General features: G+C 45.6%; 3 protein-coding genes across 8 annotated transcripts in view; all 3 read right to left on the bottom strand.

Annotated features, from left to right (window-relative positions):
* Positions 1–183: 183 nt before the first annotated feature.
* On the bottom strand, positions 184–718 carry LOC122624424. The gene has a single exon (XM_043803956.1). The coding sequence runs from the start codon at positions 278–280 to the stop codon at positions 188–190; it is 93 nt and encodes a 30-aa protein (XP_043659891.1). The 5' UTR covers positions 281–718; the 3' UTR covers positions 184–187.
* A 2,484-nt stretch (positions 719–3,202) lies between these two features.
* Positions 3,203–9,379, bottom strand: LOC122623486 (regulator of G-protein signaling 7). Its single transcript, XM_043802681.1, has 7 exons — positions 8,008–9,379; positions 7,520–7,767; positions 7,282–7,465; positions 6,890–7,176; positions 6,713–6,826; positions 6,509–6,634; positions 3,203–6,447 (listed from the first exon to the last, which is right to left on the bottom strand). The coding sequence occupies exons 1-7, from the start codon at positions 8,650–8,652 to the stop codon at positions 6,120–6,122; spliced, it is 1,932 nt and encodes a 643-aa protein (XP_043658616.1). The 5' UTR covers positions 8,653–9,379; the 3' UTR covers positions 3,203–6,119.
* Positions 9,380–9,660: 281 nt separating this feature from the next.
* LOC122623194 overlaps positions 9,661–17,316 on the bottom strand; it is a 33,428-nt gene continuing 25,772 nt past the window's right edge. For all 6 annotated transcript variants that reach the window (XM_043802199.1, XM_043802197.1, XM_043802195.1 and 3 more), the window contains 3 exons: positions 14,145–14,800; positions 11,761–13,786; positions 9,661–11,453 (listed from right to left, as the gene is read on the bottom strand). In XM_043802199.1, coding sequence (XP_043658134.1) covers positions 10,614–11,453; positions 11,761–13,786; positions 14,145–14,800 — 3,522 coding nt within the window. In that variant the 3' untranslated portion in view covers positions 9,661–10,613. The remainder of the gene's footprint in view (positions 11,454–11,760; positions 13,787–14,144; positions 14,801–17,316) is intronic.

The raw sequence follows: 17,316 nt of genomic DNA, 5'->3' as shown, positions 1-17,316 counted from the left end.
CAATTATGCACGCGTTTCAATTGTTTTTTTCGTGGTTGATTTTTTTTGTTTTTAAATTTATTTTTGTTTTGTTTTGTTATGTTTGTGATTATTTTGCGGTTGCAAATGAGATCGTTGGCACACCAAGTTGCAGCAAGTTGAATGGACTTCTTTAAGGGGGAATTTGCACTTGGATCGGAGATTGGAATTATCGGTGCTGGCTTTGGGTGTACTCGTAGTGCTCCTTCCTCAAGTTTGGATCCTCGCCGCTCTCACAGAAAATCCAGCGCCTGTGCACCATTACAACAAATCTTGGATCGATTCTCTCTTCTCCGCGCAGGATTCAGATTTTGGATTTAGATTTTAGCTTTTCGGTTTTGGTTTCGGATTCGGATTCTCCACCCTCGATTCTTCTTTGGCCCACTCACTGAACTTTGGAACTGTGGAACACAACGATGCTTCTACGGACGACCGGTCTACGAGCAGGAACTGCGTTCATATACACATCTCGATCTCGATCTCGATGTGGATTCTCGATCTCGATGGCGATGTCAATGTTGGGTATATAGAAATGGATTTTTGTTATTTTCTGTTTTTCCGTCTTCTGTTCGCTGCTGGCCACCGCCTCCCCTGTTGCTCGGTCTTTATTCGGTAGGTAGGGTCTTTATGCTTTGCCTTTCTGATCGGCCTGAGAATTTCGAACCAGAGGCGAAGAATGCTGAGAAGCGACTGGCAGGTCCGAAACGTCGCTGCCAGCGCTGCGCTTTCCGCTGCCGACGTCGGCAGAGGTGGAGGCGTCTGTTCTCGCTCGGGAAGATGCTCTCCACTCTACGCTTTCCGCTCTCCGATCATCGCACCAGAGATGCTGCGACTGGTCAGAAAGAATATTAGTTATCAATGTAAATACGAAAAGAATCGCTTAGTATTAATATAAATTATAAACTTTGATTCGAGTTATGATGTAATTTGATAACAATTACAATAGCAAAGCTTGGATTACTTGTAAATTAATAATCAGTTGCCATGTTGTGCATTTGTTATGCATTTTCTGGGATGCTTGTAGTTAAAGTTGGCAAATAAATGTAAAATGTAAGGATTGCTGCTAGATACTTCTCAAGAACATATATGATTCATATACTCCTGATTAAATTGAATACTCACCCCAGCATCTCCAGAAGCATTCGTAAAACTAGTTTGGCTCTCTCCTCTGATGTGTGAATCGTGACGCGCGCCGAAGACAGTCTTCGCTCTGGCTCTCTCTTTTTCTCTCTCTCTGCGGCTGCCAGCTCGCTCATGCTCATTCTCGTGAGCCTGGTGATAAGAGATGCCGTTATCTGATTGCCAATGAGACACATTGAGGCGGCGATGGGCCAACGCTTGTTGTTGTTGTCACAGCTTAACGATCTGCACACGCACACACAAGAGCACTGATAAGGGAAGAACCCTCTTCTGTCTCCTGTCTCCTGCCATCTGTCTTCTGTGTGGAGTCTTCTGCACTCTTATCTTCCTGCTCCTTTATCTTTATCTTTATTCGCACATTCTTGGCCTGGCAAGTGGTGAAATCTTCACTTAACATATTGCTATTTATTTGTGTCTTTTTGGATAGTTGGCTCTCAGAAATGTTTATGGGGCTTACCTTAATCGTGAGCCTTGACTTTTGGATCTCTGCAGGGGGGGAGGTGGTATTTTCGGGAATTCACTAAGATCTCAGAAGAGATCACAGATTTTTTGAAAATATTTCTTATACAGCAGATAACAAAGATTATGAAGACGCAAAAAAATGTCATAAAAACTATACGATAAAGAAATCATTTTGCATGTCATTCTGCGTTTTCTACACGTGTTTGTTTAGCAGTAGTTTCATTTAAAAATAGTTCGTTTATGATAGAGATAGAGCAGGATTTAAATCTTTAGGGTTTGATTTGCAATATTGCGTTAAAACAAGTAGTAGTAAAAACACCCTGAAGCAAGCTTGACTGTACATTACCTTTTTGCCTTATCAGACTAATTTTTTGATCCGTCAAAATGGTGTTCAATAAACCCCGATTGCGTCATCCGAATATTGTTTTGTGTTGTATTGTATTGTACGAGTATGTATTTAATTTTAATATAAATGTGGGTCAATGGATTATCAATGCCCCGAATGAGGCGTCGAATAGGCACGATTCGCCTGGATACGAAACACCGGGTACCGTTATCCCCACTAGATTATATCATATGTGCCCATTGGATAGGATAGTTCGATGAACACATGGGCAGCAGTGCAATGACTCGAGATGATCACTCTTTTTTCAGGTACGCAGATATATGGATTTCCAGAGAGAACGGGGCTTAGAGCGGCTAAGTCCCATTTAAGGTTTTATAGCGAAAACGTGATCGGACTGCTCTCTAAAAAATCCCCACTCCCCTCCCCCCTTTAACATTTCCCTGTAGCATCGTCTTTGGGAAAAACTTGTGCAAAATGCCGGTCACGTCGCATTTTGCTGTAAATGTATCTGTATCTGAGTATCTTTTCCTGCATCTCAACTTCACTGCCATTCGCAAGTATCTGTATCTCGGCCAAAAGCCTTGCCAAAGCAAATTAGATAAGTCGCATCCACCGGATAAAACTTGGCCACATTCGGCTCCAGCTTGAGACTCATACTCAAACTCATACTGATACTCGTGTTCCGGGAGACAAATTGATAAGGGGGCAGCAGAGCTTTATTGCGGGACGGGAAGTCGTTGTTGCTTAGGCTTATCTCGAGACCTCGCGGGTAATAATAAAAAATATAAATAAAAAGTGAATAAACAAAGGTAAACGCTTGACAGTCTGAGTAGGTTGTGGGTGGTGTCGCTATCGCCATTTGATTTGGGTTCGGCATAGCCATAAGCCAACGGAAACTCTGATTTCAATTTGGGGCTTTTCCCCATTTCCAACAGAACCACCTACTTTTATAACTACGAGTACTCGTGTAGAATTCCTACATGGAAAATTACGTGGGGATTAATTTCTATAAAATAATAAAGTGGAGTTCTAGAGTTGGAATGAATTTTTTATAGAAATATTTGAATTTAAAATATATTTTGATTAACGTAAACAAAATATATAAATTAGTTCTTAATTAAAATTAACTAAGCCCCTAATCACAATTAAAACGCACTTTTGCTTGCTAAAGTTTGTGTTAGTTTTGAGTCACAATGAAATTCATTTATTTTATACTTTGGGTTTTGTTGCTTAAATTGCGCTTTATTTATTTACTTCAGTTTTGTTTTTCTTGCTGAACAATTTACAATAAACGCGGCCATTTGTTGTGTTTTTCTTGTAGTTTTTCTTGCTTGTTTTAGTTTCTTTAATATTTATTGATTTCTTTTATGTTGTTTGTAGTGTTTTTTTTTTTTTGAATTTTTTCCTGCTGGCTAAACCTAAAAAGTTGTTTTGCTGTTGTTGTTGTGTACACGTACATATATCGAATATTTTTTGATTATTTGATTTAATTAGTTTTCTCCGAGTTAAGGGACCAATTTCCCTTTCTAACCACTTAGTTTTCCATCGATTTTGTTTAGAGTTTTTATAGTTTCCGCTACATTTAATGGTTATTTTCATTAGGTGGGGGCGTTGGAACAGTAAAAGGGGGAAAACAGTTGGCCAACAGTTCCTATATATATATATATGTAATAATATATAATCTGGCAAACGATAACAGTGGAAAGCCAAAGGAAAATTTGTGTGTGAGTGGAGGAGGGGGTTTTCCCAGTTATTTTCTTGTCTTAGCTTTGGCTATTTTGAAATCGATTTAAATTTTTCACTACCAACACACAGACGCACATCGAGATATATGGTATATATCGTAGTTTATAGTTATTCCGTTTTCGTTTATCTTTAATTTTACTGAATTCTGTATACTTTATATTGTATAGTTGAAGTTATTATTTGCTTGTTAATTTGTAGACACCATTTACAATTACAATTACAGTTACAATTAGATGCACACAATGCGATCCTAATTAAGTACTCGTACATACACATAATACGCCTCTGACTTTTATATCCTTTGCTAATCCTTTTATTTTTTTGGCCCAAAAGTAGGCAGCATGAGTGCATGAGTGTGTGTGCAAATTACATGTGTATATATATAGTTCCAAGTTTCAAGTTCCTTAGTTTACCTAAGTCTAATTGCTATTCCGAAAGATCCGAGGATCAGTTTGATGTTCCACATTAATATATAGCTGCGTCCACTTTCATACAGTTGCGGTCAAAATAAGAGCAGCATTATATAATGTAAATCAATTAAATAATACTTAATATATAAAGCCTCAAATAAAGATCTTCCTAAAGTAAATAAGAAAACATTTATTTGGTTCTATCCATCAAAAACTATTAAAAAATTATATGAAACCAAACTACTGCTGATTGCTTTTTAGACTTGGTAGTAGGTATTAAAGGATGCTGCTATTGTTTTGGCCGCAGCTGTACGTGTAATAGTTTCGAGTCTTACCCCGTTTGTCCAATCCAAATTATATGTTGGGAGAGATTCTACTGGGAGAACCAAGTTCGTTGGGGCTACCAAGTCTCCCTAGTTGTTTAGCCCCTTTATTTGTTTGTAAAGCTCACTTGTATTTTTGTTTTTTGATCTAACTTCCTATAAGCTATCACACCTTTGACCCTATCTATCCTACTTCACTGCCCACTCGCCCAACCGAACTTGGCTCTCGCACTCTCGTTTCCAACCTCCCACTTGCTGCTACTACTTTAATGTCTATTATTAACATAATTAATTCTAAACATTCACTAAAAACAAAAACATTATACCTTCTCTCTCCCTCTCTGTTTGTCAAACACACACAGACACGCACAGTGAGCGGCAAAAAAATATTATGATTAAAATCTTAGCTATTATATTTCTTATTTTTCTGGCGCCTTAACGATATGTGAGTGGGTGTGTATGGGTATGCAGGTAACGGTGCGGGTGTGTGTGTGTGGGAGAGAGAGAGAGAGAGCGTGAGAGAGAGGAGTGATGAAAAGAGACACCTAATCAAGGTGATAAAGGAACTTAAGCCAACAATTAGATTTTTCTTACATTTCTCCGATGGATGGGGGATCGTGGATCGTGTCAAAAGCTATTTAAAATTTGACCGGCAGAAAAGCTGAATGCTATGGCATCGCATGCTGACAAAAGCTGTCTGGCATGAGTGGGGGTTTTTTAAATTTCAATTTACGTAAGATTTCCGCCTTGCCGTCCTATTAATTAAGCTAATTCTCTTAGTTTGAATACAAGTATAAGTACCTCTTAGAATCGGGTCGTTTTTTGCATTTTCGTATCTTTGGTGTTTTTTGGTTACAGTTTGACATTTACTAGTGGTTTCTCTATAGTTTTTCATCATATTTTCTTGGTGTCTTCGATTACGATCGCTTTGCATTTCGGTTAATAGTTAATAATTCGTATTCGCTTGTATATTATGAGTATGAGAATAAGGTCTCGGCGGTTGTTGGTGTTGTCTTTCGTCTTCAACTTTCCGTATTCGGTTATTAAAATAAGTACATTTCGGATGGCTTAACTGAGAATCGCTAGAGATTTGAAAACAACTATTGAGTGGCTCCAATCAGTAGGTTAATACAAATTTCGAAATCTCCGATTATGGAATCATTATGTTTAATATATTGCTGTGAAATAATTCCAAGGGACTTTGTTTTTCGGTGGGGGAACTACATAGTTCCCATTTCCTATCATTTCGACCGCAGCAGGTAATTGTTTTAAAATATCCATTGATTTCAGAAAAACCTCCAGTATTCGATTACTATTTGTTCTTAATCAAGCCTTTGGCAGTTTCATATTTGCATAGTAAGTGGTGTTTTTGCTTTTCGTCTGATTTAGAGGGAGATAGCTACAGATTGAGATGGCTACTATGGTTTTTTCTTGGGGCACTTTGAGGTAACGCATAATCGATCAACAAACAATCACATAAAAAATACTTCAAAATCGAGAGAACACGCGACACAGTGGCAGATTAATTAAATGAGTAACAACGAATGAGTACCGAGGTGAGTACCGAGTGAGTACCGAGGTGAGTACCGAGGTGAGTACCTAGTTCATCTGGTAATTCCCCTGCGCAAGGACCTCCTAGCCCACGGCGATGACGGGGAATCCCCGCAGCGTATCTCAACGTTTCACCCCGAACAGATTCGGTATGGACTTGATCTTCTTGCGCGAGCAGTTGAGGTAATCCTTGTACATGTCGGATCGCAGATACCTGGAGTACGAGTCGCTCTTCATCAGGTGATACACATGCGAGGCGGCCACGTCGAAGCACCACCGGTTGGGGCCACTCGGCGAGTTGACCGCCTCGCGGGCCAGCTCCACCGACTTGGAGTCCACGTTCACCGGACACGGGGCCTCTGGGGCCAGGAACTCCTGCCAGATCTTCTGGATCGCCTCCTTGATCTCCGATTGCGGCAGCGCCTTCATCTCCTGCACCGATTCCCAGAATCTGTGGGAAGTCAAGGAGATGGTAGATGGACATATTAGCAACGATTGTGGGAGGCACTCACTTCAGGTTCTCGCCGCTGTACTCCTTCTCCAAGAACTTGGTGAACTGCTCGCGTCCAATGGCATCGTTCAGTAACTCGCGCAAACTGAATGCCCAGCGCTTCACGCGCCGCACAGGAACTTCTTTGCTGTTGTATTCAAAGGTAATTATTAGCAAATTAAACGAATTATTTATTGTTAACTTAAACTTTAACAATGGGGCTTACCTATTCTTCTCCGTATCCCACATCTCGGTGCTGTCTGTTTGCCAGGGATTCGGCAGCTCGGGCGAGGTTATAAAGTAATCGAACTCATTGTACTGATCGTAGTAGGCAACCAAACTGCGGAAAAATAATAATATTAAATTATTCAATTAGTTACTTATGCACAAATGCATTTCTTACGCCTCGGCCGCCTTTGACACTTTGATTGTGCGACGCTCGAGCTTCTGTTTGCGCAGCGCGATGATCCGCGTCAGCTGCTCGACGGGATTCTTGGCCAGGGAGGCGCCGGCGGATCCGGTTCCGTGGCTGGAGCCACCGCGTCTATAGGCCTTCTTAATGTCAATCTCGGTGGTGTTGACGCAGCCGGGCATGGGCCGATGGACATCCCAGAAGGCCCGCTCCTGCGAGTCCAGCACCTTCCGCTCCAGCTTGTCCCGCTTCTTGGCCACTTTGCTCTGCGATTCGGCCTGGGAAAATCATATAAAAATCATGCCAAATTAAACATGCATATTATAAAAAGTATTTTTTATATTTGAAATACTTTTGGATACATATTTGGGTAAGAGTCTGACCTGCATGAATATAAACTCCCACTTCCTGGAGAACATCTTCTGCAGCTTGGCCAGATTCTCGGCCTCGTAGTCGGCCAACTCGAGTCGCGTCTTGTTCTGCATGGTGCGCTTGCAAAGGTAGACGGCATAGTCCGTATTCTCGGGCTCCCAGCAATTCGAGGGCCAAAAGTAGGGCGTCTGGAATCTGTGCGAGAGTTGCTTACATATCTGAAAGATACTGAGAGTGGCCACCACTCACCTGTAGAAGGTGCCGTCGTTTTTGACGGTCAGCGCGTGATCGTCGATGGGGAATATGTAGCCATGTGAGCTGAGCAGGTGGGCAAAGTGCAGGGCCTCCGTCACGTCCTCCACGTCGAAGTTCTTGAGGATCCAGGCCACCAGATCCGCGCCTGTGAACACCGATGGCACCTTGCTCATGAACGCCTTCACCGTGCGCACGGCCACGCCCGTCGACTCCGCCTGCATCTTCTCGATGATGGCCTCCATCTGGGAATGGAATCGATTTAATTAGCGCCAATTAGCGGCAAAACTGACTGCGAATCAATAAGCTGGCATGTGCATAATAAAGATAATGAACCATTCTAAAAGTGAAATGCAATTATCCAGCAAATACAAGTTTGCAAGACATTGTTCAAGGTAGCAATGAAAGGTTATCACATATGTATGCATTTAAGTATTTAAATAACAACTTATAAATTTTTATTTTTAGTTGACTAAGTGCATTACCTTCTTGTACACTAGGATATTGGGTGCGTCCTCGTTCTTCCCGCCGCGCTGATGGTGCGACGCCGATGGAACCGCCAGGGCGGAAGCGGTGGGCGGCTGGGGCGGCTGGGCGGCCGACTGGCCCGCCGCCGCCGACTGCTGTGGGTGGGCGTGGTGGTGGTGATGGTGGTTCCCGCTGACGGTCAGCAGACCGCCGCTGGTGCCGCTCTGCTTGCTGCCCGCCGCCGCCGTCGACGAGGATGTGGCCGAGGAGGAGGATGTGGTGGTGGCGGCTGCCGTCTTGGCACCTGCAACGGTGGGTGTGGGCGTGGGCGTGGATGTGGGTGCAGTGGTTGGATTGGTGGCTGGGTTCGGCTGGGGTGCCGATGCTGTGCCTGCTGTGGCTCCTGTTCCTGTTGCTGTGGCTGCTGGCGAGACCGCTGCTGGTGACCCACAGCCATTGTTACTGCCATTGGGCAGCGGTGTTGGCGATGGAGTGCCTCCTCCTGCTCCTCCGACGGCGGTGGTGGCGGTCTGTGGCTCCGGAATGGCCACCGCCAGCGGATCGCTGCTGTTGCTGCTGGAGCAGTCCGTCTTGGCCGGCGCCGCGGTGCTGCTGGCATTGGTGGCTTGTGTTTTGTCCGCCTCCGAGTTCATCGTTACCATTTTCTCGAACGGCTGCGCTCCAGGGATATTTGGTTTCCAGAGCTGTGGCTATTTTTAAACGCTGGACGCAGAGGGGCGTGGGTGCCGGCTGCTCGTCGATAGGTGGTGCTGTTCCCACTGCTGCTCCTTTCACCAAAGTGGGTGGCGTTTTTGCCCAGCTCTCCTGTGTGCGTGTGTGTGTGTGTGGATTTGTGTGTGTGTGTGTGTGTGTGAATCAATTGGAGGATGGCTTAAATAGATTTTATTTAACTTTTAGATGTCATTTTGCCTTTTCTAATGCCATTTTCCGAAGCTTTTTCCACCTCTGGCTCCTCCTTGATTTTCACTTCAGTTTTACTGCTTCCGTTCTTCCGTTTCCTTTTTTCCTGTATGCTTGAAATTCACTGGAGTTATGGCACACACACACACACACCCACACACACGCACACAAGGCGATGGCTTGTTTAGTACAGTGCTCCAGCAGCTTTCCTGGTATAATTTCGAATTTTGTTGATTTTCAGAATTTTTAAATTTAATTTTCGTTTTATTTTTAGCAGCGATTTTTTCCAAGTTTTCGCTTGCTGTCGCTGTTGCTCCTTTTGCCCTCTCTCACTCTCGCTCGCTCTCTCCCTCACGCTCTCGCTCTCTCTCTCTCTCTCTCTCGCGCGAAGTGTTTTTTAGCTTTTAGCCCGTAATCATTTTACGGCCCAAAGTCAATCGGCTCCTTAGAGCTTCCTGCTGATAGTCCTTCATCGATTTTTCGTCCTTCCTACCCCAGAAACTCTCTCTCGACCCGCTCTTCCGCTCTCTCTTCGTCCTGCGCCTGCGCCAATACCGTTGTTTACATCCAGCCAGCTGTTGTTTATCGACGACCAAAGCCCGTTATGTTATCGATAAATGCATGTCCTTAACTTTGAAGGCAATGGGTGAGTATTCATCAAGATATTGCAAATCATCGATTTCAAAAGTCCTTCGAAAACAAAACAATCGGTATTTTCAATTTGCTTTATTTCGATAATAAGAATTTTCGTCTACAAATTATTTTATTCGTTTACATTTATCAAAAAAAAAAGATGTATATATTTTTTATGTATGGTATACAAACTAAATGTGTAATTAACGCATAGTGTGTTCATTAGTTGCATAGCGTGATTTTAACTTATAGTGACCTTAGTTGTTATGGCTTTTATACAAAGTTTTGCAATGATTTTGGAAAACATTCAAAAACAGATTACAATAAATAGAAAAAAATAATACATATAGTGTGTGTGTGCAGGATAAAACATATAGCTACGGCTAAACGAAGGATCCTTCGTTTCTATCAATATCGATAATGCATTAAAGTAATTTACTGCCCCTAAGACTAAGTGGTGTCCGTAGCGCCTACACTCGTTTATTATTTACATAGGTTTTCGAATATACTCGTATGTATATATTTACCGCATAGGGATATATGTATGTAGGTACTTAAATGTGGTATAAATATATATTAACTCTGCCAGCGATTGGCGATATATGTATGTATGTATAGAGGTGAGCAGCAGGACCAAATCGGGGTTTATCTCTTATATGACCAGCTCTACATAACGTAACTACTTGTTAGTGGTGGCGAAGAACGTGGATTAATGGACTTATTCGGTTAATCGGGGGAAAATTTCAATTTCATAACAGCAAAATATAAAGTGGAAAGTATGGAAATGTTGAAAGAACAAAAGTGAGACCATATTAAAAGATTTGGGTCTACGGAATCCAAAGGCCTTAAGAAATGCTATAAACAAAATTAAGATTATCATTTCTCTATTTAAAAGTGGTCGGCTTTCCACTTCGTATCGTCTAGGCTGGGATTCAATAGCAAAATAGCGGATTCGGATGCGGATTCGGATTGGCCTCCGTATAGATCACATTTTGACACTACGCTTATCAATGACATAGAACCATCATTATCGACATGATTACTCAGATTATGATAAGTACGTATACTATTACTGCTGCTGCTGCTGCTGCTGCTGTTCCCTTGACTGCCTCACCGATCGCTCCCTGTCCCGATTCCGTTCCCGTTCCCGCTCGGACCACAAGGGCTGGCCACTTTGGGCCTGATAGGAGAGTGGAGGAGGCGGGGCCGCCAACTGGGCCTGGGGCACCAGTTCCGCCTGCGGATTGAACTGGTTGTTCGTGTTGTAGTTGACCAGGATGTCGCCGGCGAGACTGTGGCCGATATTCACGCTCCGATCGGGATAGCCCTGGTTCTGGGCCTGCACCTGGATCGGCTGCGATTGCACCTGCTGCACCTGCTGAGCCTGCGGCTGCTTGTTCCTCCAGTGCTTGTGCTGGGCCACGGGCACCAGGCGGTATAGGGGCTCCGCTGATGGGGCACTTGGGTATCCGGGCACATAGTACGGCGGATAGTGTGAGTGCGGATGGGAATGGGCAAGATGTCCCTGTTTGCTGCTCGGACGCACCCGCTTGAACTGCGGCGGAGGTCGCTGCCAGAACTGCAGGGGATTGGCCTGGACAGGAGATGGGGGCCTCAGCTGCTGTGGATCCTCTACAAACTGCGGAATAGGCGTGCTGTAGATCTGCGGCTCGTAGATCGGCTGCTGCTGGTGCTGTTTGCCCACGCGGAAGTGGCGACCCGGCAGGTAGGAGTCCGGCTGGGTGGCATCCAGATTGGGATCCAGCTGGAGCTGCTGTTTGCCCACGCGCAAATGACGCTGTCGCTGGCCAGGGGGCTGGTAAACTATCGCCTTGAAGGCGTTCTGGTCGTGCTCATCCGCACTGTAGTTCACCATGGGCAGGAAGGGCTGCTTGTCGAAGTCGGGGGCCTGCAAGTATTCAATAATATTATATTAAATTCACAAAATTGTAGGTTCTTTAGATGTAAACAAGCAAACATAGTTTAAGCTTAACATTTAACTTTCAAACACATCGCCATATAAGCGCAGCCTGAAACTATGCAGCATTTTAATTCGACTGTCAAAAGCTTTTTGAGACAGTCCATAGATGGCGCTTTACTAGTCGTTGCGATTGTTTTGTTAGTTAATTGATTAAGCAAATGAATATAACTATTACTTTAATTGAATAAATATCATTTAATATAATGATTTCCCTTGGTTGCAATCATTGACTCACCTGGAATCGCCCCGCATTGGCTCCTCCTGTTGGCGAGATGAGGTTGCTCCGGAGCAGCTGGCCCAGTGACGCCTCGTACTCCGCATGGAGCTGCAGCTGGGCGTTCCTGGGCTTGGGCGTGATGTTGACCACCTCGGGGGCCACATCGTTGGCGGGACTTGGCGACGCCTTGTAGTGCTGCAGATGCTCACGCTGGTGGAGATTGTTGCTGTGATGGTGCCGCTTGGGCGGTTTGGTGGCCAGAAAGTCATCGATGGCATTGCTCTTAATTGATCCCGGTTGCCGCTTGGCCTCGAAGTACTCGTAGTAGATGGGATTGGACTTGGAGAGCGGCGGATCGAGTGACTGCTCCTGGCGCGAGGCCTCCGTGGAGCTTGGAACGAAGACCAGCTGGGGTCGCGGTGTGTAGTTGACTGGATAGATCGGAATGGGCACGGCCACCGGCACGGGTACCCTTTCCACGTATTTGGGTGAGCTGTGCCTGGGCGGCGGTGGCAGGTAGGTGATGCCATTGTACTTGGGCTTATACGACGTTCGGATGGCGGGCAAGTGCACTGGAGGCCTGGAAGTGGTAGTGGTGGTGCTCGTGGTCGTGGTCGTCGTACTGCTGCTCGTACTACTCGTCGTGCTGCTGGTCGTGGTCGGAGGCCTTCTCGTCGAGCCACTGCCCTCCAGGCGGCTGAAGTGATCCGGTGGCGGGGGTAGGACTATGCCCGGCACCAGCGGTCCTGGTGGCACGGGATTCGTGTAGTTGCTCCTGTACACAAACGTATAGGCTGGTGGATAGTACAGCGAGGGATCGTCCTCGTCGAAATCGCTGACATTGGCTGGAAGTGGGGAATCGCCGACCAGCGAACCGTTGCCATTCAGGCCGTTGATCAGCCAGGGTCCCAGGAGCGGCGGCGTCCTCAGCAGGCCCTTGGACGCCACCGTGTCGTTAGAGGGGTAGAGCAGCCAGGGGGCATAGGGCGCCGGATAGACGTAGGCCGGGCCGGTATCCGGACCGGCGGCATCCGCGGACTTAGCTGCCGGAGATGCTGCAATCGCTCCCGTCCGGGCAACAGGATGCGATGCGAGATTTTCAGCGGCGGCGCCTTGGTGGCCCTGGTGGTTGGCTCCCTTAGCGGATAGCGTTGCATTGCCAGCCGCCGGACGGAGGATCTCGAGTTGATTATCTCGGATAAGCTGCAGCGGCCCGTTCGGTTCGAGCTGCACGGGAAATGGAGGCGGCACCGCCGGATTTGCTGGCAACTTGATCTGTCTCCCGGGCGCATCGTAGTCATCGATGGCCGGCCACGGGCCGTGCTGATTGTCCTCCGCCTCCTCGTTGAGGGAGCCACCCTTGATCACCAGCAGGTGATCCTCGGCCAGCCAGATATCCTCCTCGTTCAGTCCACCGTAGTTCCGTTCGTTGTCCAGCGGCACCTCCGAGTTGCGGGCATAGCTCAGCACTCCCGGTCGCTTGGGAATGCGACGGAAGAGCTCCTTTTCGATCAGCCCGTACTTGCCATCCCTCACCTGATCCGCCAGCGTCTTCTTCTGGTCCTCCTTGGCCGGCTTCTTGGCCGGAGCATCGGCTTCCTTGCCGGATCCAGCGCTCAGCCGCAGGATGCCGTTGTCCCAGTTGTCGAAGTCGTCGGGTTCATTGAGCAGAGCCTCATCATCGTCGGATTCCCGTTCCTTGTAGGGATTCGGGGTGTTGGATGTGGGCGGTGGCAGCGGAGTTGTGGATCTCGAGATGCTCGGCGGATGGCTGAATCTCGTGGTGGCTACCGTGCTGGTTAATCTCGGCCTGCTCGAGGGCTTGGCCAGTCGGTAGCTGCTGCTCGCCTTGCTCCTCAATGGAGTTTTCTTCGTCGTCGTGGTTGTCGTGGTTGTTGTGGAAGTAGAGGTACTGGTCCTTGCCGTCGTGGAAGGACCGAAACTGGAGAAGGAGCTGTTGGCACTCACCGCCGACACCTCGTAGGTGGAGTGCCCCTGGGCATTGTGGATGTGACCGGCCACCAGGCGCTGAATCATTCGGGGCCTGTCAACGAAATCGGATTGGGAATCGCAGTCAGGGATCGGGAATATCACACATCTGTGCCGTGGCACATAAATCAAAAGGCGGCACCCAAAATGGGCAGGCGCCTGCCAAAGATCTCAAAAGGCAAAGACCACAATGATGCAGGGCATCGGCGAACCGACGCTTAAAGTACCGCGCAATTATACGAAAAATTAATACTCTAAACTCGCATTTAACTATTTAACTATCAAAAGTATTGTTTTTTAGATTATTGTTCTTATTTGCAATATAATCTTTTATCTTTGAATATCTTCATCGAAACCAACCAACTATTCCAAACCTATCATCCCCAGCCTTTTTAGTGTAGGGTATCACTCACGTTTTCAGTGCGCCTCGACTGGAAGTGGTGCTGGAAGTGGAGCTGGAGCTGGCGCTGGCGCTGTCACTGGAAGTGGGCGTGTGGGCGTGGTAGGGACTGGCGGTGGGCGGCGCGAACTGCCAACTGCGTCGAATACTCGAATCGCCACTTAAATCCGGGGTATCACGCGGTTGTCTGGCACCCCGCACACTCCCCCGATCCCTCGACGATCTTCCCGCTGAGGCAGGAGCTGCAGTTGATGTGGATGTGGATGCTGCTGCTGTTGTTGTGCTGCGCCGCCGCTGCAATGGCCTACCGCTTGTTGTAGTTGTTGTGCTTGTTCTTGGTGCTGCGAGCGGCGGCAGAGGCGTCGCTGCGCTGCCACTGCGGCCGCGACTGCGAATCGGGGTCACCGTCACCGTCAAATCGATCGACTGCGTCGTGGGCGGACGACGCTGGCGTGGCGCCCTCAGCGTTGGCGCCTCTGTGCTGGTGGTGGATACCGCCACGCCCACCGCCCCCTGGAAGACGGCAGCGCCTCGGCCGCGCTGTCGCGTCGCTGCCGCTGTCGCAGTTGCTGCTGTGGCTGCTGTGGTTGTTGTTGGTGTCGCCGCCGTTGACAGCGCAGTCGACGCCAGCAGAGCTATCACTATCAAGTGCAAGGTTAACGATGCCATCTGCAGAAGAAACACAACACAACACGAACGCAAGTCAAATGGGTGTTATTAAAGCGGAGAAAACGAAACACAGTGAAACATCCTATATAACGCATAGAGCAACGACTGCCTTCGTCGAAAACTATAAACTCCGTGTTAAACTTTACAATTCTAAGTCGCATTTTAGTAACATGAAATTTATGCATATATTTTGCACTTTATTTACGGATTTTTTTATGTTTAAACATTCCTAAAACGTTATAAGTCACTTATAAATATTTTTTATTATTAATTTTATATTATTATTATTTTATAATATTAGTCAACATTTCATAATAAGCTTGCTATTTGGGTGGTAATTAATTGCAGTGGCAAAACAAGTTAACGTATCTAATAAACCTCATAAGACGGCAATCACTTTGCTGGCCGAAATAAAAGCAAAGTGAATTAATCTGGTACACAGAGTGGGTTTTAATTATAAATCTCCACCAATATCACCACCATAACCCTACCGGAATACCGAAATACCCTCAGATTTGATCTCAAAAGATCGCTGTAAACAATGGCTTAAAGCTCATTCAGCCGTAAATCAATTGGAAATAGCAACAAATATTTGTATGGCAATACCGCTCACAATCGTGTTTGTAGTTGTTGTTGTTGTTGCTGCGGTTAATTAACATGAATGAGCAGATAACAATAACAAAAACCAGCCGTAAAGTTTGAAGCACGCGTCGCTTGCAAAAAACCAAAAACCCCATAAAAAAAAGGTGAATACAAGCGAAAAACCTGAAGTCAAAATACATAGTTTTTTTTTCCAAGTGCACTTGAGCGCATCGCTGGAAAAAAGAGAGGGGTGCGATTCGTGATTTGGTAGCCATTCGATTGCACAATTAAAAGCAGGAAAAGGCGAGAAATTCATGATCGCCGAGTGGCATAATATAATTAAGCATTTACCAATATTTGCCTTTGATAAATATTGGATTTATATCTAATGAAGGAAGAATTGGAATGAAAGACTTCTAGTTCTTCAAGTTGTGAGACTTTAAAAGAAACCTTTCTACTTTGCATACCTTTCTTAAGTTTTGTATTGTTTTATAATGATGAATGAATTCGAATTCTAGACATTATGAAGTAGGCATTGAAAGCAATTGAAATGCAACTCCAATTAGACCTTTAAGTCCGATTTTCCTACGCCACTTGATGCCGAAAGAACGTAGGCTTGTCCGCCCATCAATTTAATACAATCCAATCCAATTCAATCCAATTCGATGCCAGTCACTTTCGACGCCCCGAAATGCCAAACGCGAAATCAAGGACAGAGCTTTGAAGAAATCGAATCATAAATAACATTTTACTTTTGCTCTTTGTGTGTTTGTGTTTTTGCGTTTTTCTCGACTTCTTGTCGCTGGGCATTACTCATACGCGCCGTGGCTAATTGACCAAAAACGCGACAGGTTAAAGACTTTTTCCATCAACTTATATATATATGTATATACATATATATATGGTATAACTATATTTTTTATTGGCGCCCACAAGTGCAGGCGCCAAGCTTGAGGCATTTTCGTTGTTGGGCGCAGTTGCCAAACCCCGAAAAAAAAACAATGCAAAGTGCAGTCACAAAAAAAACAGGGTGAACAAAAACAAAAAAATGGGGAAAAAATAGAAACAATCAAATGGAACGTGATTCGAAGCTGAAGCCGAAACTGAAGCTGAAACCGAAACCCAGTCCGAGACTTAAACTAAGCCCAAAACTGGACTTGGACTGGACTTCGGAATGGACTAGGAATGCGTTGTATCGTGTGCCTAGCGCCTGTCCACTGCGCTCCAATTTCAGCCTTTGCTTTTAGCCCGCTTTTATTTGGCTCTTATTTTATTCGTAGAACCAGCGAGCAGCGACCAGCGACGGCTGCCAAATTGTTGTTTGGCAATCAAAAAAGAAGTTGAAACAAAAAGTCAGCGGATAATCGCGGCTGCTACCTCCACCAAAGCTAAGTACCCTCAAAAGTTGGAACCAGAATGCTTGGTAAATATATTCTACAAAATATATACCTTTAATATATACCATATACTATTATTTAATAGTAATAAAATGTATTATTGCTACCAAACAATTTATATTAAATTGCTTACTAAATGATCTGCTTTTTAGGTGGCACTAACAAAATAAATGCTCCATACTTTATAGCCTAGTGCATGTACCCACGCTGCTTGGATCGCTTTGGGCGTAGGGTATCATAAACAGTAAATAATGAAAACTGTTCGCGTGCGCAGTGGTCGGTGCCTAACGGTGCCTGTAGTGGCCAATCCCCCGGATACCCCGGCTCCCCCGGATACCCCCGAACTCCGATCTCCGCCAGAGATTCGTCATAGAGGCGACCACGTTCCAGGCCAAGCCTTGGAGTCGCCGCCAGCCACTTGGAGGCATTTTTCATAACCGCAACGAGGGTACTGCAAAGTGGCCTAATCTCTGGATTTGGCACTAGTCGGCAATCGAAATATTTTGTATATATTTCGAATTAGTTCTCCAAAATTCC

This window comes from Drosophila teissieri, chromosome X, assembly GCF_016746235.2.
Source record: "Drosophila teissieri strain GT53w chromosome X, Prin_Dtei_1.1, whole genome shotgun sequence".
Lineage (NCBI taxonomy): Eukaryota > Metazoa > Arthropoda > Insecta > Diptera > Drosophilidae > Drosophila > Drosophila teissieri.
Note: the sequence above shows the minus strand (reverse complement) of the source record. Positions and strands in the feature narration are given on the sequence as shown.